The 23,369-nt window shown below is 41.4% G+C and overlaps 1 protein-coding gene across 4 annotated transcripts in view; it reads left to right on the plus strand.

Moving 5' to 3' along the window:
* Positions 1-23,019, plus strand: part of PDE4B (phosphodiesterase 4B) — a 489,843-nt gene extending 466,824 nt beyond the window's left edge. For 3 of the 4 annotated variants that reach the window (XM_060231968.1, XM_060231969.1, XM_060231970.1), the window contains 9 exons: positions 8,051-8,144; positions 10,395-10,573; positions 11,901-11,999; positions 12,118-12,282; positions 12,923-13,022; positions 15,543-15,697; positions 15,814-15,936; positions 18,930-19,112; positions 22,147-23,019. In XM_060231968.1, the coding sequence (XP_060087951.1) occupies positions 8,051-8,144; positions 10,395-10,573; positions 11,901-11,999; positions 12,118-12,282; positions 12,923-13,022; positions 15,543-15,697; positions 15,814-15,936; positions 18,930-19,112; positions 22,147-22,512 (1,464 nt within the window). In that variant the 3' untranslated portion in view covers positions 22,513-23,019. Of the gene's footprint in view, positions 1-4,436; positions 4,934-8,050; positions 8,145-10,394; positions 10,574-11,900; positions 12,000-12,117; positions 12,283-12,922; positions 13,023-15,542; positions 15,698-15,813; positions 15,937-18,929; positions 19,113-22,146 lie in introns of those variants that run through there. The other variant, XM_060231971.1, reaches the window with a different exon arrangement.
* The last annotated feature ends 350 nt before the right edge of the window (positions 23,020-23,369 follow it).

Here is a 23,369-nt window from a genome sequence, read left to right on the forward strand (position 1 = left end):
ACATGATAGTTGATTTCTTACCTCCCCCTTAGTTTATTCAAAAGGACATGTAAGAAGACAGAATTTTGCTTTAATAGTCTTGACAAGGAAGCCTGGATGGCTAAGATTTAATGTCAGTGTTGGAAACAGTGCAGAACTAGATAGGACTAAACTTAGCTTTGACGCTGCATCTTTTTGATGCATTGTTAACTACTAAAGATGATCAGATAGGAAAAGATTAACTATTTCTCACAAGACAGATGGTTCTTTAGATCACCACTTAATTCAGCTTCAATGAAGACCTGTGATTCTTTGCTTTGAGCGTGGTATCCCTTGGGTTTGTCGTCACATCAATCCATTAATGCCAGCCTAAAGTGAGATCAAGAGCTGAAAGTCATTCCCCTGTGTGCCCAGATGACTGGGATTCCTAACCTTAACTTCGAGCATCATTCACACCTTCATTTGCCCATATCTTATGACATACTCCTGAGTAAACCCATCATGTGCCAGGAGGAGAGTGACGCACAGAGAAGCTGCCTCTGGCCATGTGATGCTCCTCTTCCAACCTTCACCTTTGAAGCAGAAAATGCCAGCAGGCAATATGCAGGGTCTGGTTTTGCATGTGTTGAAGGAATCTTTTTCACATTCTTTCTGGGAACGGGATGCAGATTTTTAGCCCTTTGGCTTGCCAAAGGAAAGACAGGTTTTACAAGAATACTGTCGTTTATATTGCATTTGAATCCATGTGGCATTTTTTGTTTTGTTTTTAGGTAATCAATAGCAGTGTATGTTCTCTTCAAGTCTTTAACATTTTGGATTCCGTTTGTTTGTATTTTCAGAACCTACATACAAATAATATGGACTTTGTTTATTTTTTTTGTTTTATTTCCAATGCTTAAACTTTTTTACATTTTGTATATTCTCATTTGCACTTTGTATTTAAAAAGCATTATGCTTAAAAATGCGTTTAAAAGCATTTTTTTAACCTATGACAACCACTACTGCATTTGCATATGCTTCCATATTTAAATCCAAGCTGCAGCTAGCAAGGGTTGAAGAGCAACTGGTAGGAGTAGCGTTGATTGTACTTTCAGAACATGTTCAAATCCAAGATGAAAAACAGTTGTATGTAGACTATTTCAATTCTCACCTAAAGATGTTCTAGTATACATGTTATCTGAAGTATTTCAACAGATGAATTATGTGGCCAATTATGATCCACTGACCAATGGAAAGCAAAGAATGCACCTGCTGGAAATTGTTGTAATGAAATGACCATAAATTAGCCAAATTTTGTGCACAGGCATGTTTAATTAGAAAGAAGCATACGACCCAGTCTTAATATTTTCACCCAGTATTGTATTTTATGTTTAGTGTATCTAGTGTACTTAAGATATGGAACCAATGTAAATGTTTGTTGACAATTTTGATTCTGAATTCTGATCTCTGATCATAATAAATTTGACACTGGAATTGAATAAGCCCACTTTACCTGTCAAACTCCTCTCCAAGCTATTACTGGCATAAGATATAGGCCAAGGGATCAACAGTAGGAAAAACCAATGAAGATATTGGGATTGCCAGTGGTCTTCCTCAGGCTCTTCCTCAGGCTGCCCCCTCATGTGGCTGTACTCTGGCTTTTGCTAGGAGTCATATATGCATCAGGGTCCTGGTGGAAGGAAGAGCTGGCAGACACCGATAAGAGGGAAGATCTCAGATGCAACTGGAGGGCCCAGTTGTGACTCAGCATGATTGGAACAAGAGCAGTGAGCAGCACCTGGAGGCAGCTGGCAGTGGAGGGCCTAATGGCCATGGATCCCACTCTCTTTCTTTGAGTCCAGACTGCTGAACTGTACCTGGCCTCATTTAGGGTTGCCAGGTCTGACTCAAGAAATATCTGGGGACTTTGAAGGTGGAACCAGGAGCAAGGGTGTGACAAGCACCACTGAACTCCGAAGGGAGTTCAGGCAGTCACATTTAAAGGGACCACACATTTTTTAAATGCTTTCTCTCCATTTGGAAACAGTGAAGGATAGAGGCACCTTCTTTGGGGGCTCATAAGATTAGACTCAGTAGTTGGAAGTGGGATGGAATTTCTACAGTAACAATAGTTGGAAGTGGGATGGAATTTCTACAGAACACTCAACCCAGGGTCAAGTGGGCCTTTAATTTTTGGAACTGTGAATTGACACTCTTGTTATTAGACAACTCTGTGTGAGAGAGTGTGGGACGGTATATTCTTGCATTTTCTTAGAAGAAGAATTGCAGATTTATACCCTGCCCTTCTCTCTGAATCAAAGACTCAGAGTGGTTTACAATCTCCTATACCTTCTCCCCCCACAACAGATACTTTGTGAGGTAGGTGGGGCTGAGAGGGCTCTCACAGCAGCTGCCCTTTCCAGGTCAACCTTTGCCAGAGCAATGGCTAACCCAAGGCCATTCCAGCAGGTGCAAGTGGAGGAGTGGGGAATCAAACCTGGTTCTCCCAGATAAGAGTCAGCACACTTAACTACTACACCAAACTGGCTCTCAGTGAAATCAAAAATAACTAAGGAAAAAAGGATAGTCCAATCCCAGTAATACAGAATATTCTGTCTCTGCAGAATTGTTCTGATACCAAAATAAATGACAGATTCTGGGAACTCTTGGGAGAATGAGTCTCTTGAACATTTTTATTCAACTGCAATGTGAGGGACATGCTATTTTTTGGAATCCAAAGCCCACCCTCAGTTCTATGGCCACACAGGGGAAAGATGAAGATTGCCTGCATGTTGCTATTTTGTGACATCAAAACACATGAAGCTGTCTTATATTGAATCAGACCATAGATCCATCAAGGCCAATATTGTCTATTCTGGCTGGCCAGCAGCTCTTCTAATTCTCTGGTAACAATCTTTCATATCACATGCTACTTGATCATTTTAAATGGAGATGCTGGGGACTGATGCTGCAACCTTGTGCATTGCAAGCAAATGCTCTGCCACTGAGTCATGGTCCCATCAACCATGGCTCTCAATTTGATTTATATGATGAAAGATCTGCAATTAGGAGAAGGTTTAAAAAAGGGCAGCATCTGCAACCATAGTTCAAGGGCACTGAATTAAACCATAAACTGTGCAACAGAATTGAATCAGTATTTATGCAGTTGAAAAGGAAATAATTCTAATAGTACTCTGTTGTTTAATGATCATGAACCCCCAGGGCTTTTCCTTTTTTCAGCAGGAACGCACGGGAACACAGTTCCAACTTGCTTGGGGTCAAGGGGTGTGGCCTAATATGCAAATGAATTCCTGCTGGGCTTTTTCTACAAAAGAAGCCCTGTGAACCCCTAAACCATGTTGGAATATGATTTTGATGCAAATATATGTCACACTTTGTATTTTGTCACTCAGATGTATTCATCCATGAAACAAAACGTAATACAAATCATCATGCCATATTTTTGTGACCTAAAATGCTTATTAATTTTTCAGAAATGGGTGAAAATTGTTTCCTAAGAAAAGCTTTGATTATGCAATTCAACCTAATATACATCTCAGACTATTTGTCTTGAACATTCTACACTATTAGACTAGTTCGTAATTCTCTTTAGATCTTGAAAATGAGCTTGAATTTTGCTTAACGTGATGTAGGAATTCCTATAACAGGGGCTATTACAGCTGCATGACAGTAATCTGAAAGGAAGTTTTACAGGAAAAGAGGCTGATTATCATGTGATACTGTTGCCATGGTACCAAGGTATTTTTTGGACTATCAGTATATGAACTCTTACAGAGGGGATAGAGATGAGGGTGGCTTTATATTATAAAACAGCACTGTTCCTTAATATCAAGAAAGAGACATAATTGTAAACTCACCTTTATTCTTTGGAATTTCCAGACTGTATGATACCTTAAAGGGGTGTGTGTGTACTAAAGGAGTTTTTTTTACTGGCAGTGATGATGCAATCTGGTTTATTTCACTTTCATGTATTTTTAAATTTTTTAGATTCTTTATTGATTTAAGAATAGACAGTGTTTGAAATGAGCTAGTTCCTTGCTGCATGAATGGCAAATGAACTATTAGCATCCTGAATAAAATGAGGATTCTGAAACAACTTCTTTTAGAGTACAGAATGTAGAAATAATTTTACAATCTGCAGACATAGGCTCACAAAAGACAGCCCAGATAAAAGCTACTGAATGTGGCTCATTTAAATATTTAAAATACTTCTGAGGTGTTGTATGCTAAAATATCTTTTCTGTCTATATTTTAACATGCAAAGAAGAACAAAACCAATTTAATGAAAAATCTGCATACAAAAATTTACTTTAAAAATCTTGGAAAAATCGTGAAAGAGAAATGTTCCAAGATGCAGCGCAGGGACTGTAAGGGGAAACAGGAGGGCTACTTGCCTCCTTTTGACATATTTAAATATGCAGAGGGCTTCCTCCATTTTAATCTTCCTTTTGAAAAGATTACTGTAAACTGGCAATACCTACAAAAGCTGTCGTCATTTCTTCTTCGCTCACTTCAGCTAAGGAATACTAATCTGGAATGAGAGATCCCCTTCAGCCAACTAAGCAGCCAGGACGATTCATAATTCATAAGTGCTTCAAGGCGGCTTGCTGGAAATATATGGACTAGCTCGTTCATGTGATTTTTGTTTTCTGCCAACAAAAACTCCGACAATACAGCCTTTTTGCAAAACTGAAATACAAACCTCAGCATTGTTTTGGCTTAGCAAATAGCTGTGATTACTGGAACTGCTGTTTTGGGTTTTTTTGTTTTGTTTTTTTTAAAAAACAAATATTAATCTTTTCATTGACTGGGAAATTGGGGCATCCTGGTTCTTGAGGAATTCCTCCCTCTGATCTACAGATTCTTCATAAGGGATTTATTGCTTGTGGCGTGCTGTATTCCAAAAATGCCTGAGGCAAATTACCTGTTATCTGTATCTTGGGGTTACATCAAGGTGGGTTTAAATAACTGAAAGCAGATAATAAATGCAAACTGTGTTCTATGTGTTTAGGATAAAATATCTATCAGACTGGTTTTTTGTTCTTGTATAGTTAAATGCATATTGTATGGCTACATAGAGCTGTAATTTAGAGTGCATCATAATATTAGGATAAAAACAGCATGGTATGAAAACTAGGAACATCACTTTATGAGAAACTGAAATTCAATATATTTAAGTTATATGCCAGCATAATAACTTAACCAAATGTTGAGCTCATGCTATAGTTTTCTTCTGATAGATATTTCTGTAAAATGAAATTACCTTTGTGTTTGTATAGGGGGGATACCTGTTTGATATTACGTAATAGAAATAGAAGGGAAACTTATAAGGTCCAAAATAAAAAAAACTGCTGTATCTGCTTTTAAAAAGAAAAATATGATTTTATTATTTAACCATTGGGCTTTTTAAAAAGACGGGCAGCCCAATCTAGACATAAGAGGTGGCCGGCAGTGGCGTAGCTGCCGCGCCACTAGTAGACTTCCTGAGGACTTCAGCATGCTCGAGCGTGGGGAGGGGAGAGGCGTAGGTTGCCATGAGAGAGGCAGTTGCCATGGCAACACCACTGGCATAGGCACTCAAGGGAGGCGGAGGCAGCCGGAGGGAAGGGCCAGCCCACCCATTGGCCAGTCCTGGTGCATGCGCCGCGACTCATGACAGTCAGGGATGGGGAGAGGTGGCCCCAGAGAGGATGATAGCCACCCCCAACCTGCCCCCAAACAGAGAACAGAGCCAATGATGGGCAGACCATCAAAGGCAAAGGAGAGATGTCCCACCAGCATGGGGTGGGAACAGGAGTGGTGCTGGGCATGCACACATGAGAAGCCTGGCTTGGTGGCGAGGCGGGGGTGAGACAGGCCTGCACAGGACCACGGAGAAGCCGTCAATCCCCTCACACCCTCCCACTGTCAGAGACTCTGCCAATGGCAGGCAGACAAGCAGGAAGTACCAAGTGCAGGAGTTCGCTGTCATAGACAGCGGCTGGAATGTGTGTCTGGGAGTGAGCAGCCCAGCAGCAGACACCCCCCCACACCCAGAGACCCCTTGTGCTGCCCTGACGCCCCCTGCCATGTGCACAGAACATCTCCCCCAGGGGCCGCAGAAATCAGAGTGCAAGTGCATCAGCTGCAGAACTCTGAGTCCACTTCATCAGCCCTCCCTTAGTGCCCTGTGGACAACAGCCCTGTGGGGTTAGGTAGGCTCTCAGCCTGGGCAGGCTGAGGGTCAGCACTCCCCTCCCCTGTCCAGCCATGCGGGGGGCAGCATGGTGGCTCATAGACCGTCCCCCCCCCAAACCAAGTCTTCCTGCCCTCCTAGGCATTCCCTTGGAGAGACCACTGACAGAGGGGGGGGGGGTTGCCCGGGGAACGTGCAGCAGATGTCAAGCAGGAGAGACAACAGAGGGCACAGCTCAGACTTTATTTTTCTGGAACAGAGTGCAACAGTCTCCCTGGTGCACGATGGGCAGTCTCGCCTTGGGCGGGGCTCCATTCAGAGTGGTGGGCAGAAACAGCTGAGGGAGTGGGGGGGGCGGTGGAGTGACACACACGGAAGCCTCTGTGTTGGAGTCCCACCTGCAAAACGGAGACAGATCAAGAGCACCTGCAGGGGCGGCAGCTGGAAGAGCAGACTGTGTTTCAGCCGGGTGCTCTCTTAAAGGGACAGTCTCTGATCCACCTTCCCACAATGGGGCAGCTGCCACACGCACACACACCGTGCCCTGCCAGGGGTTGGGAACACGGCAGAGGGCAGACCATGGGAAGGGAGCAGGTGGCAGCCCAGGGGAGCGGGGTCAGTAAATGCCCCCTGCCAGAGCCCACTGTCTGGTTCAAGTGCCAGAGACGCTCGCACACCAAGCGGTCGAGAGCGAGGAGAGGGGGAGGCCGGGGGGGGGGCAGTGGAACTTACCCAGCCATGGGCGACAGTTCTCTCATGCAGAGTCTCGAGGAGCCCAAAACCTGTGGAGACCTGGAAACAAGAGCAGTTACCCCAGGGGAGAGACCTCTCTCTCCCCCTCGCAAGTCAAAGATACTGTCAAAGCAAACGCGCAGTGCAAAACTCATCACCAACATGCCTTCTTGTCCCTCACTCTAAGTATGTATGGCCAGGAGCTCACCAGCAGAGCTTCCTGCCACGTGCTCCTCTCCCTAACAACTGAGTTGTGCGAGGCCAGAGCGGAAGTATTTCTAGGAGGCGGGAGACCATGATTGGGTGCTGGAGAGGGGGCTTGTCAGCCCACGGCGCAAGGGGATTGGTGAGGCAATCACACTGCTCCCCAAGGGGTTTGCAAGCTTCCGCAGCGGCGGAGGCGACCTTTGTTTTTTGTTTCAACGAGTGTCTATGGGACACACCGCTGTTTTTGCAGGCAAAATGTTTCGCCTTTTTGGGGTGTGTGTCATGGGTCAAACTGCTCAGGAAGCTGCCTAAGCCTGGCCGCGCCCCCAAATCCACCCCCTCCTCCTCCTGAACGCCGCGCTTCCACCCATGCTCGGGCACAGCCCTCAGGTGCTGCTGCTCTTGGGCAGAGTGGCACTGGGGCGGCCCTCCGCCCACATAACTCCCCTCCGCTGTGGTGGCACCAGTCATACATCAGCAGAAATGCTTCTGGCACCCATGTAGCGGCAAGTCTGCTCCCAGAGCGTTTTCAGCCCCCCCCCCTCTGGATTATGCTGTTTATTGCATTATAATCTTGTTCAAACATAAGGGGTTAGACTTAAAGTTCTTTTTCATGAAGGAAGCCATTATTTGCTGCCAAGTGTGTGGTGGAAAGGGCGTGTTCCATCCTTTGCTGTGGTGAAAAAGGGCGTGTTCTGTCAGTGGGACATGCCTCTATTACTAGAGCCAGGCTCCTTGCACCATTCTTCATTAGTGGAAGATACCTGTGTTGATGCAGTGTTCCACCATTTGTGTAATAGAACTTTTGTGTGCAACCCAAAGTATAGAAAACTTTTCTTTATTAATAATTTATTTCTAAAGATATCTCTGTGCATTCTGGTAGTTAATACCAAGTTTAACTTATGTTTCATTCATCATTCAGAGGAACTAACAAACCATTTTTTTTTAAAACAACAGTTCAAGAGAATGTTGAACCGGGAGCTGACACACCTATCCGAAATGAGCCGATCAGGCAACCAGGTGTCTGAATATATTTCAAATACTTTTCTAGGTAAGATATGCTGTACTGCTCTTCCTATGGGAGTAGGATTTTAACAGTCATGGCCAGGATCCAAGGTGCCTGTTTGGTGCTTTTGGTTGCTCAGCAGGGCTTCATACACCTTCCAACTCAAGTCCATTATGCCACAATCTGTGTACAAATCACAAGGCACCTTATGAAACCATCAACAATATAATAAAAGCTGTTGAAAAGTTGAAAAAGGAAATTGAGGCAGCTTGGTGCTCAATGACACAGAGTGAACAGAACAGTAGTATTGATGGAACTAGCAGAAGAGAGAAATGTAAGTTGAAAGCAGTTGTTCAACAACTATACATGCTTTCAAAGTAGGGTTGCTAGCTCAAGCCTGGAAACTAGTGGGAGGGCTGGGGGCAGAAGAAAAAGAAGACTGCAGATTTATACCCTGCCCTTCTCTCTGAATCAGAGTTTCAGAGCAGCTTACAATCTCCTATATCTTCTCCCCCCCCCCCACCCCACAACAGACACCCTGTGAGGTGGGTGGGGCTGAGAGGGCTCTCACAGCAGCTGCTCTTTCAAGGAAAACTCCTGTGATAGCTGTGGCTAACTCAAGGCCATTCCAGCAGCTGCATAGGAAGGTTATGGGGTAAAACCATAGAGTTTTGGTCAATTCCTCGAGCTACCCTACATCACTTGTGGGTTTCCCCACAAGTCTCATGGCATCTTAAAGTCTAATAAAGATTCTTTGTCGCTGAAGATGCAGGGTGTAGTCCCACTTTAAACATCCAGTAGCTTTCTAATTCAGATTTTGGTAGATGTTTCTATATGGGTGCATAGATAATAATAAAATGGCCACTATATGGAAATAAGTGTGGGCACCACTACACTAAAATATGCAGATGCAGTCTAAAAAAGGTATTATCGATCAGAAGAAGACGATGACGAAGACTGCAGATTTATACCCTGCCTTTTTCTCTGAATCAGAGACTCAGAGTGGCTTACAATCTCCTATATCTTCTCCCCCCACAATAGACACCCTGTGAGGTGGGTGTGGCTGAGAGGGTTCTCACAGCAGCTGCCCTTTCAAGGACAACTCCTGCAATAGCTATGGCTAACCCAAGGCCATTTCAGCAGGTGCACGTGGAGGAGTGGGGAATCAAACCCAGTTCTCCCAGATAAGAGTCCGCACACTTAACCTCTACACCAAACTGGCTCTCAGTGGTAGAATCAATATCCTTAAAACCCCATAGTGATGTTAACACCAGTTCTAAACTTATTTATGCCAGACCTTCATAATATAAGTAAGTGGGTAGGCCTATCATTGATTTCATCCTTTATATAACCCAGTACATTATGGGTAGTCTATTAGATGCCATGAAGTCAATTCCAATTCATAGTGACCCTATGAATTAACAACCTCCAAAACGTTCTATCATTAACAGCCTTGCAAATTGAAGCCTGTGGCCTCCTTTATTGAGTCAATCCATCACCTGTTTGGACTTCCTCTTTTCTTGCTGACTTCAACCTACCTAGCATTATTATCTTTTCCAGTGACTCTTGCCTTCTTAAAGACAAGCATGATAAAAGTATGATAGCCTCAGTTTACTCATTTTAGTCAATATATTATACAACTAATTTATCACAATTATTATACCAACAGCAGTAGTAATTTGTAATCACTATACCACATTGGCTTTTGTGGGGAACTGCTGTTGAACACTGGCAAGTCCTGGGTGCGTCACACAAGTTACCATTGTCCAGTGGTTGCTGCTGGGCTTGGCCATAACAAGTCAAAGGCCAAAGCAACCCAGCCTTTTATGGAGAGAAACCATGACCCGAAACCTGGCAGTACTGCGTGTTTGCTTAGCAACAGCCAGTGAGGGCACTAGTTTCTTAAAGCTATAGGCACTGCTGATTGGCTGATTTTAACCACCAATGTATTTTTTGTTCAAAACATTTTCTGCAAACTGGGCCATGGTCAGGTTTGTTGGAAGATCTGTCTTATCTGTTTATGAATGAAAACTCTGGGTTTAAGTATCCATGGATCTGACTATGTCAAGAATTAAATATATTGATTACACAGTGTCTACCTATTAAATCAGAAATTTACAGTGCAATCTTATGCAAAGAGTTATTCCAGTCTATACTTACTGCTAAAATATTTTAAATACGCAAGCAGTAGTAAATTTTAAGAATAAATATTTTAGAACATGTAACACTGAACAAAGAGGGTGCTTATTCAAAATGTTTGAAAGCTGCATATCCTCTCTCTTTTTTTTCTTACAGACAAGCAGAATGATGTGGAGATTCCTTCTCCCACCCAGAAGGACAGAGAGAAAAAGAAAAAACAGCAGCTCATGACACAAATCAGTGGAGTAAAAAAGCTAATGCATAGTTCAAGCTTGAATAACACAAGTATTTCACGATTTGGTGTGAAAACAGAAAAAGAAGACCATCTAGCCAAGGTATGTGTGAGACACTACTACTCACTTCAGTTATATCAGTTTTTTTATGGAAGTGAAAATGAGGAGATATAGTATTGCACACCTACTTTAGCACAGTTAACTGAAGCCCTTTTTTGTCTCTGGCATTTTGAACTGGAGGTTGTCACCTTATCCAGCATCTCATGGCTTAGTCAGAAATAGTTGCTGCCAATTTCACCTGGACAGTCTGTAGATATGGATTTTACTTGACACTAGACTAGAATTTAAAAAAAAATCATGGTTAAGAGAGGCTGCTCATCTTCCCAGGCCCACAGTTGGCCCTTGGAATGAATGCCCCTGCCATGGCATGATAGAATACCAAAACAAACAAAAAACCCTTCTTTAATTAAATGCTTTGGGTACCCAGCTTGCTGGGGGTAAAGGGTAGATGACTGTGGAAGGCAATGGCAAACCACCCCATAAAAAGTCTGCCAAGAAAACGTTGTTATGTGTCGTCACCCATGGGTCGGTAACTACCCAGTGCTTGCACAGGGGACTACCTTTACCTTTTTTATGTCTGGGGTATGTATTCTCCTAGGAAGAATACATCTAATCCTGGAGCAATCGAAAGACTGATAATAGAAAACTGTTTAGAATTATGTGCTGTCTGAGGCTGGCCATGCTCAGAGATAAAGAATGCTGTTGTTATGTAAAAATACTGCATTATCATACCAGTGCTACTGCAGGGACCCATCTACACTATACACTTGTATCGCTTTTACATCACTTAAACCATCGTGGCTCTCCTTGGAGAATTCTGTGTCTTGTGGTTTGCTGAGATGCTAATGATTCTCCATTAATCCCCTTGTCCTTGTCCACAGAGTTTGTTCAATTCCCAGAATTCTCTGAGAAAAACTAAAGCTATTAAACTGGCTGTAATCTTATGTGGATATTCCAGTAGTGGTAGCACCATTTGTACTAACATAAAACAAAGCCAGTTTTAAATATTTACATAGTAACATTAAAAGCCTGCCTGTGTTTTGGATTACATAATAGCACCATTGTCTCTTTTCCATTGCTTATTCCCTTTCCTTCAATCTGCAAGCAGACATACTGTGCTCTAAATAATTATCTTAGCCATTTAATGTGCTCTCCACTTATTAATTATTTGATATAAATTGCCTCTGGGTCCTTCTGCATGAAGTGTTCTCTTGATAACCATGTAGTTAGCATTCATTATCAAGCTTTAAGGAACTGGTAAAAAAGAACTGACTGAGATTATAACTACAGTAATGGGGTACATACAGACTCATCTAAAATTTGATGATACTAGGTATGCATTAACTTTATATTGCTGTTTTCCTTATAGGAACTGGATGATCTGAATAAATGGGGTCTGAATATATTTAATGTTGCAAGATATTCACACAATAGACCTCTCACCTGCATTATGTATGCCATTTTTCAGGTTGGTGATTTCATGAACTGGTGTTGCAGTTGTTTGGTGGTTGCTTCTTAAAGTTCATATCCAGCACTCCCAATAATAAACCCATGTTACTTTATATCATTTAAATTATCTTAAACAGGAGAGAGATCTACTGAAGACATTCAAGATCTCATCAGACACCTTTATAGCTTATATGATGACTTTGGAAGACCACTACCACTCCGATGTAGCCTACCACAACAGTCTCCATGCAGCTGATGTAGCCCAATCAACACATGTTCTTCTGTCCACCCCAGCTTTGGATGTAAGTAGTGTGCTAGTTTGTTTTTACAGAGATAGCAGTATTAATGTTGGAATAAGGAATTTGTCTTATTGGAAAATACTAGTCTATTAGGCATTCTGTCCTCTTCTGCATATCCTGTTTCTTGGCAAGTGGGGGTAATGGTAGATTGCTATACTTTAAATTCTTATTTCTCTCTATTTTGTCTTCAGTTGAAATACAGTGCTTATTAGCTATTTTGTTTGTTAAGCATTTGCTAGAGTCAGTTTTAATTTGGCTATAATGTCAGTAGTTTTAAGACCTTGATTTCTGAAATGGAACTCTGATGTCAAGTGTTTTATTATTCAGGGGAAGGAATGAAAATACTGAAATTTGAATGTGATAGTTTTATTTTAATGGAGTTATTTTACTTTTCCTTAATGAGAACTGGAGGTAGTGCGGCACAGAAATGTGTATCAGGATGGAGAAAGGCTAGCAGGCAATCCAGAGAAAGACAGTGTTCACTTCGAAACCTGTGAACCATTTGACAAACATTGTTGTAGCTACAAGGGTTTTGTTCAGTGAAGGCTTGTTTCAAAACACACAAATAATTTGGGTTGTACAGCTGACATAACAGATAGTGAATTTATAATAGTGACTTTTTATGTACTATTTTTTCTTCCAGGCTGTTTTCACTGATCTGGAAATTCTTGCAGCAATTTTTGCAGCAGCAATTCATGATGTGGATCATCCTGGTGTCTCCAACCAGTTTCTTATTAATACAAGTGAGTTCTGTGCTAGCAAAACCAGACACACATATACACTCACTGTTATCATCAGTTCAAGAGCCAACATAGTCTAATGGTTAGTTAAGGACTGGAGAAATGTGACACTTTTGGGGTAACTTTTGGACAGTCCCTTTCTCTCAAACTAACCTCCCTCACAGGGTTGCTGTGAAGACAACATGGAGGATGGGAGACTATATATACCCTCCTGAGCCCTCCTGACTATATATGCCCTCCTGAGGAGATGGATTCATATATAATGGACAGAATAGTTCTGCCATTTCTTCCCTATGAAACTCATTTGGAATTATTTTTTTTAATCACAGACAATCCAGTCATTCAGTTCATATGGGGCTGTGTAGATCCAAGTGGGCAGCTGTGTTGGTCTGAAGCAGTTAAACAAAGCAGGAGTCAAGTTTCACCTTTAAGACCAACCAATTTTTATTTAGAACATAAGCTTTCGTGTGCTCTTAAGCACACTTCATCAGACGAGGAATCCGGCACAGTGAGCAAAGCGATACATAGCTTTAAGTCTGAAGCAGTTAAACAAAGCAGGAGTCAAGTTTCACCTTTAAGACCAACAAATTTTTATTTAGAACATAAGCTTTCGTGTGCTCTTAAGCACACTTCATCAGATGAGAAATCTGGCACAGTGAGCAGAGCCATACATAGCTGGTAGGCAGTGGCCCAGAATGCAAAATGGTACAGATTTAAGAACCAATGACAGTGAAGTAAAATTATCTGGTAGGCAGTGGTTTATAATGTAAAATGGTACAATGACAGAATAGAAAAATTAACAAATTGAGCAAACCTTTGATCTGAGTAGCATGAGCATGTGAAAGCAACAAAACAGTAGTATGTCAAAATGTGAGATTGTCTGTCAATGACTCTATTGCTATGAACCTGGGCCAAAAGGAAGGAATTATTATGTTTAGATAGATAGATAGATAGATAGATAGATAGATAGATAGATAGATAGATAGATAGATAGATAGATAGATAGATAGATAGATAATTTTATTTATATCCCGCCCTCCCCGCCGGAACAGGCTCAGGGCGGTTTACCCAATTTCACTATATTTTATTGTATTCCTTTTTCCTATGGCAAACTAGAATGATGTTTACATGTTAAAAAGTAAATTAGATGGACAAGAACATCACTATCCAATGTATTTCTCTTTTAGCTGTATTGAAACACTTAAACAGGGACTTTGGTTGCTCATCCCATTACATATATCAGGGGTGGCCAACAGTAGCTCTCCAGATGTTTTTTGCCTACAACTCCCATCAGCCCCAGCCAGCATGGCCAATGGCTGGGGCTGATGGGAGTTGTACACAAAAAACATCTGGAGAGCTACCGTTGGCCACCCCTGACATATATTGATCTCCCACTAATTTTTTCTCCTAATGACAAACTATATGTATGTTGCATGTTTAAAGGTGGTTTAGTTGGATGGATAAACATAATAATTCTGTCCTTTTGGCCCAGGTTCATAGCAATAGAGTCATTGACAGACAATCTCACATTTTGACATACTACTGTTTTGTTGCTTTCGCATGCTCATGCTACTCAGATCAAAGGTTTGCTCAATTTGTTAATTTTACTGCATACTACTGTTTTGCTGCTTTTGCATGCTCATGCTACTCAGATCAAAGGTTTGCTCAATTTGTTAATTTTACTATTCTGTCATTGTACCATTTTACATTCTAAACCACTGCCTACCAGATAATTTTACTTCACTGTAATTGGTTCTTAAATCTGTACCATTTTGCATTCTGGGCCACTGCCTACCAGCTATGTATGGCTCTGCTCACTGTGCCAGATTTCTCATCTGATGAAGTGTGCTTAAGAGCACATGAAAGCTTATGTTCTAAATAAAAATTTGTTGGTCTTAAAGGTGCAACTTGACTCATGGGGCTGTATAGCGTGTTATTACACTCATTTCCCAGCATGATATTTGACAGTATGTTATGACACTATAAAGTTCTTATAAAAATGGTAGTGATAATGCCAGGCATGCTAATTAAGTGCATTCTGCAATATGGTGGTAGATAAGGTTTCACATGGCTTGTACAAATCTAGGGGATAAATAAATTGAACTCTCCAGGTTTACAGACAGTAGATTTCTGGACTCTAGTTACTGGCTGTAAATGGCAGGGAGGGACTGTTCATTCATGTCCTGTTTGTGGGCTTTCTGAAGCCACTAGGCTAGTAAACAGGATGCTGAATTACATGGGCCCTGAGTTTGATCCTTCAGACCCCTTAAATAATATGAACCCAGAGAGAATTGAAACAAGTGTGCAAAATGCTCATATTTCTAATTACTTTGCATTCTGAAATGGTTTGTTCTGACTGTCCTTTTAGATTTGCTTTATGTATAATATCCACAATGTTAGTCAAAAAAGTGCCCCAAGAGACAGAAGTGCTGCCATGCTAGTTCTTGCTTTATGTCCCCTTTTAAATATATGAAGTCTTTAATACACTGAAATCATGTGGTGTTCTTTGACCCTTTTTTCCAGATTCTGAACTTGCTCTTATGTACAATGATGAGTCTGTGTTGGAAAATCACCACCTCGCTGTGGGTTTCAAGCTGCTACAGGAAGAGCACTGTGACATCTTCCAGAATCTGACCAAGAAACAGCGTCAGACTCTCAGGAAAATGGTGATAGACATGGTAAGGATGTAGTCCCTCCTAACTTCGTTACTTCTGCTTCTGCCACTATACTGATTCAGAAACTCACTTTTCTACTTTCCTCATATTTACCAAGAATTCTTTCTCCATTTGTGAAGGTCTTGGCAACAGATATGTCCAAACATATGTCTCTTCTGGCAGACTTAAAGACCATGGTGGAGACAAAGAAAGTGACAAGTTCTGGTGTCCTTCTCCTTGATAACTACACAGACAGAATACAGGTCTGTATTGATTCCCTTGGTATGCTGCTACTTTTTCTTAAAGCATATTGCATGCCCTCCCCCATCATACAGTTAAATCAATACCAACTTTCAGGGGTCATGGCTGGAGGGGTGAAGAGGCTGGTCTCTGAACTCTTGACAAATAGAAGAGCAGATGTGTCCCAACGCACCCTATGTTCTAAGCAAATTTTGGACTCTGTTGAGAACTTAGTCTTTTGATCACTTGCTTCCTTGCTCAAGTATGGGAGGCTAATCTGCTTGCCTGCTCTGACACATCTGCACAGCTAAGTGTGTTTTATAGACATCTTTTGTAAGGAAGGGAGGCAAAACTATCTGCAGCTCTTAGCATGGCAAACTAATTGCTGTAGAGTGACTTGCATGAGAAAAATGGTGCAGATGGTTCAAAGCGGTGTTCCCTGTAAGCTGAGTTAGTGTGAGCTAGCCTACAGTTTTTTAGCCTCAGGCTCACACATTTTCGTCTTTGCTCTGGAAGGATTGGCCTCAGAGCAAACTAATTTATGCAGTAGCTCACAGCTTTAATGTCAGTAGCTCACGAAGTTGAATTTTTGCTCACAAGACTCCACAGCTTAAAGAAGAACATGAGGACGTTGGATTTATATTCCATCCTCCACTCAGAGTTTCAGAGTGGCTCACAATCTTCTTTATCTTCCCCCCCCACAACAAACACCCTGTGAGGTGGGTGGGGCTGAGAGAGCTCTTACAGCAGCTGCCCTTTCAAGGACAATCTCTGTAACAGCTATGGCTGACCCAAGGCCATTCCAGCAGCTGCAAGTGGAGGAGTGAGGAATCAAACCCAGTTCTCCCAGATAAGAGTCTGTGCACTTAACTACTACACCAAACTGGGAATATTGGTTCAGAGAACATGGGGCAGAACTGTACAAAAACCACTATAAGTGTTCCAGCAAAAACTTCTTGTGTCACAACTGCAGTTGGGGACAGGACTGGACTGATAAGCACACTTGTGTACATAAGCACATAAACCTTTCTGCAAGACAGGAATTTGGTGGTTTGTGGTTTCCTGAATTATTCGTCTCTCCTACCCACTAGGAGAAGACAAGATCCTGAAGTCATAACGAACATAACTAGTTTAGTGTTCATTTGGAATAGTAGTACAGTCAACTGTTATGCAATCCTCAAGTTTGTTCTTTTATGAGTTTATGAGCTCTGAGAATTGAGTCTTGTCATGGATAGTTAAAATATTGAGAGAAAAGTTTTCTTCATTAAAGGCAGGGAATCTACTTCAGTCATTTCTCTTCTTTCAAAACAAGCATTGAAGTGTCCATTTCAGTAGTTTCCTAGATCAAGAGAGAAATGTCTTGTGTTGTTTTCAAATAAAATATATAGAAAATGTTTATTATGCCTTTCTTTGTTGCTGCTAAATCCTTTTATCTCACGGTTATTGATATTCTCTTTTGATGGGCCTGGGAAATATACTTGTCATTCCAGATATGCCAGAAAGTAGCTATTGGGTTTTATGGCACTATTTACACCACTGGATAAACTTGTTGTTGAACACTTTAAAAAGAGCTCTAGTTTTCCTTCAAAGTTCCTGTGCCTAAGGCCTGCTTAATAAGCATTACTCCATGTGTAGGGGAAATACACACAGTCTCCTTCACAGAGAACTTGTCATCCTTTAATGATTTTCTGTTGTATGGACTATAGTAGTAAAAGAGTTATATACCATCCTGGCAGAAAAGTTGTGCTACAACCTGCCCCCAGCCCAATTCAAATTGCATCCTTTAACTGCTATCACAGGGCATGAGATGCTGATAAAAAAGGCTTTAGGGCAGGGGCAGCTAAACTTGCTTAACTAAGAGCTATATAGAATAAATATCAGATCTTTGAGAGTCACAAGACATGAACATCAGATGTTTGAGGGAAGGAAGGAAGGAAGGAAGGAAGGAAGGAAGGAAGGAAGGAAGGAAGGAAGGAAGGAAGGAAGGAAGGAAGGAAGGAAGGGAGGGAGGGAGGGAGGGAATAGATGGGGAAAGAGGAGAGGAGAGGTGGAAAGAAAGCAAATTTAACTTTAAATGCATTCTCCAAGCTGCACACTATCTTGGCTTGGAGAAGTGATTTAAAGAAAGAAATGCCTTTTCCAAGCTGGCCAACAGGGCGGTGGGGCTTCAATATGTGTGAAAGAGCCACATGCGGCTCCCAAGCCACAGTTTGGCCACCCCCACTTTAGGGGAATTTGAATAGGCATCCATCAGGAAGTTTATATTAGCAAGTGACTTCTTGCTAATCAGCTTTGGAGCTTCTGTCCAACATCTTGCTTTCCCTGTCCTTCTTGGACATGGCAGCCAATTTTTTTTCCATCTCTGCATACACTTGATCAGCTTCTAGAGAGCTCCAGCATTTTTTTCTAAATTTGGCTAAGGGATCAGAGACATATAGTCACATCCACTACACATTGTGAATGTTCTTGGAGAAATCTTAAAATGAGTGAAACTGTGTTCATAAGCACATTTGTAAGTGAGTGGAAGGAAACATCTGCATTCAGGAGAGATCCTGTATAATTTCTAGAGACTAGCCATATTACTTTTCCATTCTGTAAATCCACAATGACATAAATTGACCTCTCTGGTATACAACAGATCTTACCAGGGGTCGTTTTGTAGAAAAATAGGTGGTGGAGCTCATCCAGCTGCTTTTATGCAGCTCCACATACTATTCAATGGACAAGGAGGTGGAACTCTCAGAAGGAGGTGGAAAAGGTTCAGGAGCTGTGCTCCTGTGAGCTCCCACTGAATCTGAGTCCTGGATCTCACCAAATAATCTGAATCATGACTGAGTAAAATGTATTCAAATGAAGTTACTTTCTCATAACATATTAAAAAAGTGTATTTTTGTGATCAAAATGTTCTTTCTAACGCGAAATTGCACTGAATGTACTAGCAAGCACAGAATGAAATGTTGTTCTATTCTGTGTGATTATGTGAGTTTTCAAATTAATACAGCTTTTGTAATGACAGGTTCTCCGAAATATGGTTCATTGTGCTGACCTGAGTAATCCCACAAAGTCCCTTGAACTCTATCGGCAGTGGACAGACAGGATCATGGAAGAATTTTTCCAGCAAGGAGACAAAGAACGGGAGAGAGGAATGGAAATCAGCCCCATGTGTGATAAACACACAGCATCTGTAGAGAAGTCACAGGTAATGAATTCCCCACTATTCTCCCCACTTCCCACTGGCAGTATTCTCCTAGTTCATTCGTTATATAATCCATTCCACATAGTTATACAGATAGCTACTTTGATCCTTTTGGAGTTTTTTAAACCAATAATGTGAGTATCCTAATTTTCTGTTTCACACTATTTACATTTATTTAGTGCTGAATGTTTACCCAAAGGTCTAGATGCCTCTGCTACCTTTATGGACATGGATGCTAACTGAAGCTAACCTTCTCACTGTGAAGAGAATCATCATTCCAATTTTTATGTTCCTTTACAATTCAGGAATACTAAAAACAAAAACAAACCCTCTCATTGCTTTTCTGGTTGCAGATGTCTGCCTTGAACTATTATTTTTGCTTAGGTTGCTAACTGGAAACATTTTTGTTAATATTTCTTTATGAATATGGAAACATTTTTAGAGCCTTGCTTTCCAACAACAAGGCAAAACTAGTTAATTTAGAAGTCTCTACTAAGTACTCTTTTTGCAGGAAGTTTTCATCACTTTTTGGCTTAAGTAGCCTCAACCGTTACAATAGAATTATAATGGCTCATTCAACATCCTGTTGTGTCTGAAGGAGGCCAGTGTGATTTCCAAATCAAACATCCGAGCACTGAGAGGAGCTCCTTTAAGAGCCATTTTCCTGCTCTGTACAATTGCTGCCCAATAGCTTTTGGAGTTAAGTGTCAAATTCTGCCAAGACAGAAGATTTTCCAATGAATTTTATGGCCATTCAGAGTTCAATAATCCTGGATTTCCTGTTTGTGAAGCAACTAAGAAATAATCCAATTCAGGTCTTACCGAATAACATGAACCTTCCTTATTTCCTCACAGCGACACACCATTTCCACATTACTACTCAGTATTCCCACACTGCATCTGAGGGTGCAAGTTTAAAAGACAGCTATAAAACCTGGTGGAATATATCAGTTAATTCCAGAAAAGCTGTAGCATCCTCTGAAATCATGACAGGAAGCAGTCTACAAATACTACCAATTCCAAAACTGCCAGCCAAATGAGAACATTATAAAGATGTCACAGTGCCTGCCACCAACACTTTAAAGAAATATCTGTATCCACTTTTCTATGGAAATGACTAGCATCCTTCCCTCTGTGGCAATATTTATTTGTTTATTTATTCAGAGCATTTATAACTGCCTATCTGCTAACTGTGGCATCCAACTCTATAAAAACAGTTTAAATCTAAAGAATAACATGTCAAATGTTACTTGAAACCTTTAAAAGAAAGCAAGGACCCCAAGTTGTTCCATTTCACCAATGCAGTACTGCTGGAGAACCAGATTTCAGATGGTGGTCATGTGGCAGCTTGTTAGGATTTAAAACAGCAGCCCCACTGAATCAACAACTCTCTGGAGAACCAGTGTTGATTCCCCTTATAGAAGTCAAATTAGTTACTTGCTAATGAGCCTTTTTATTTGTGATCTTACAGCTGATCACACCCTGGCACTTTGGGCCAACTCATAGATGCCTCTGAAGTTGGCCCCAAAAATCTGTTCAGACAGCTACATCTGCCGGCTGTCCTCCTCCCGTTCTCACCCTGAACCTCCAGGCGCCTGAGACCGGCTCAAAAAGCTACCACTTCCCACCTCCCTGTCGTCTGGATGGGGAAGGGCGCAAGTGAGGTGACTTGGTGGTATGGAGCTGCCAAGCCTCCCCAAGCTGTTCCTGGGTGTTTTTTTAAAATAAACCATTCAGAGCGCTGGTGCACATCAGTGCTTGACCCCTGAGGAAGAAAAAAGGAATCCGGCTTCTGGGTCGCCCTTCCGTGCAGAGGCGCCCAGCCGCCTCATGGACAGGATGCGGGCGGCATGCGGGTGAGCATGTGGAGGCTCTGGGATGACTCTTTTTGAGCCGTCCTGATTCGGGATGCCTCCAAGCCACCCCAGAATGCCCGTCTGTTCTCAGCCAATATGTATCTTACCATTCAAGGACTCGTAAGAGACAATTTGTAAGTTAAAGCAGTCATAAAGACATCAAAATCCAATCCTAGTATAAATGTTTGAAAACATAAAAGTTAAAAATCAAAACAATTTCCCACTATTATTTATGCACTAGTCAGCTGTAATCAGGGAGCAAAGGCAGCATGATGATGACAGATTATTAATCTACAAAATGAATAAATGTGCCCAACAGCAAGTTGAAGCTTACTGTAGCCACTGCAAGCATGTGTGTAATGCCTGGCTCACCCTGCATCTTAACCTCTTCAGGTGGTTAAAGCTGTATGAAGTGTCTTTTTAAAGGGACAAGTCACATGTTTAAACTCTTACTGCCTTCCTAGGAGATTAATAAACTTTCAGTTCTCCATCTTTTCATTGAAAGAGCATTGCATTCAGTGCCAGCAATGCAGTATCCTGTTGCCCTGCAGTTGATGGGGGTAGCGTGCTGCAGCAAGGAAACTGATCCTTTGTGGAAACAAGGATTACGTAGCCTAGGACTGAATTGAAAAGACATGTGTGATAAGAGACATGATAAGACAAACAGTTCATGGAATGGCAGGGATGTTGTGTAGTTTATCTGATTGGAATTTTCCCTTCATATTTTTAATTTTCCTTTCTAATAAAACAACCGTTCCATTAAAAGTCATTGAAATAGTGAAAAAAAGTTGTAAAGAAGATTAAAATCTTTTAAAAGTACTCAAAGTGGTTCAGACATGAGGATCAGGAGTATATCAACTTGTCACCAGGTATTAGCTAACAAGTATTAATTAATACCACTTGCAAAAACAGACTGCATAATGCTCCAGACTGCAATAGTGTCATTATTTTTCAGGAAGAGGGACATTTGGATCCTCTAATAATAACAGAGTAACGAGACATACTTGTTGTGGAATAGAGACATTATCTGGAGCTATTAACTACATTATTGTAAAGTTCCATGAAAAAGATGTTTGCATCCTTAGCCATTGTCTTCTTTTAAGTTTGGACTATAGTTATATTTCTTTTTTTCTTAACAAACGAAGTGTCATGACAAATAGTTTTCTATTGTTGCTTTGCAGGTTGGGTTCATTGATTACATTGTCCACCCTCTTTGGGAGACATGGGCAGACCTAGTACAGCCTGATGCCCAAGACATTTTGGATACCCTAGAAGACAACAGAAATTGGTATCAGAGTATGATCCCTCAGAGCCCCTCTCCTCCTCTTGATGAACACAACAGGGACTGCCAGGGCCTTATGGAGAAGTTCCAGTTTGAGCTGACCCTTGAAGAAGAGGACTCTGATGGGCCTGAGAAAGAGAGTGATGGTATCAGCTATTTCAGCAGTACTAAGACACTCTGTGTGATTGATCCAGGAAAAAGAGATTCCCAAAGGGAAGCTAACATAGAAATTGTGACAGAAGATACATCACCTGTTGACACATAATGTACTGTATCTGTCTCTCTGGGTGATTTAAATACTTCATGCACATGCAGGTTGTCATGCTGACTATCCTGCAGTCTGGGTCAAAGGCCACGTCTACTCTTGGCTAAAAGACCTTTCCAGTTACTTGAGATTGGAGTCAGGGTTAAAGAGATTGTAGTGTCTGCTCAGGAAATTAAGAGGTGATTTATATTGCAGCTTAAGCTTTGTCAGCCAAAAAAAAAAAAAAATCCTTGTGATGGGCTGAAGCCAGTGTGATTTTGTTACTGAACAAGTCTGATAGTAAATGACACATGACTTAAATATTTTTTATTCTTAATAGATTTTGAAATCTAGACAAGTCTGACAGCTAAAACTACTGACTAGTAACTGCATTTAAAATGTGTCCACCTGTCTGCAGACCCGTGTGCCTTTTTTATAAACACTTTCATGTCTTTTCAAGAAACCTACAAAATGCGCAAGAAAGCGTGTTTAATATTGATGTATATTTTTTTTAATTATTCCTGTTTTTTAAAAAAGAGGTCTTCCTTTTTATGGGCAATACTTGTTCCTTTCTTGCAATTTAATCTCTTTGACTAGCTAACTAGAGCAGGGAGCCCTCCTCTTTGCATTGTTGCACCGTTGGTTATGTTATCAAGTCCTGAAAAACCTGTGTGAATCTTCTGTTCATGACTGGAGAACAGTGTTCTTTCATTCTACTTCCCCCCCCCCCGCCCACTTTTTGTACACAGGAGATTGTGCAGTTTTGTGTTCTAATAGCAATTTGGCACATGTGAAAACCAGCATACTGAGGTCCTGTGACATGCATTTGCCCCATATTGGTTTCTTAATACAGTGGAAGTTGTACCCTTAGTCCTTTG

The sequence above is a fragment of the Heteronotia binoei genome, chromosome 2 (genome assembly GCF_032191835.1).
Source record: "Heteronotia binoei isolate CCM8104 ecotype False Entrance Well chromosome 2, APGP_CSIRO_Hbin_v1, whole genome shotgun sequence".
NCBI classification, from domain to species: Eukaryota; Metazoa; Chordata; class Lepidosauria; order Squamata; family Gekkonidae; genus Heteronotia; species Heteronotia binoei.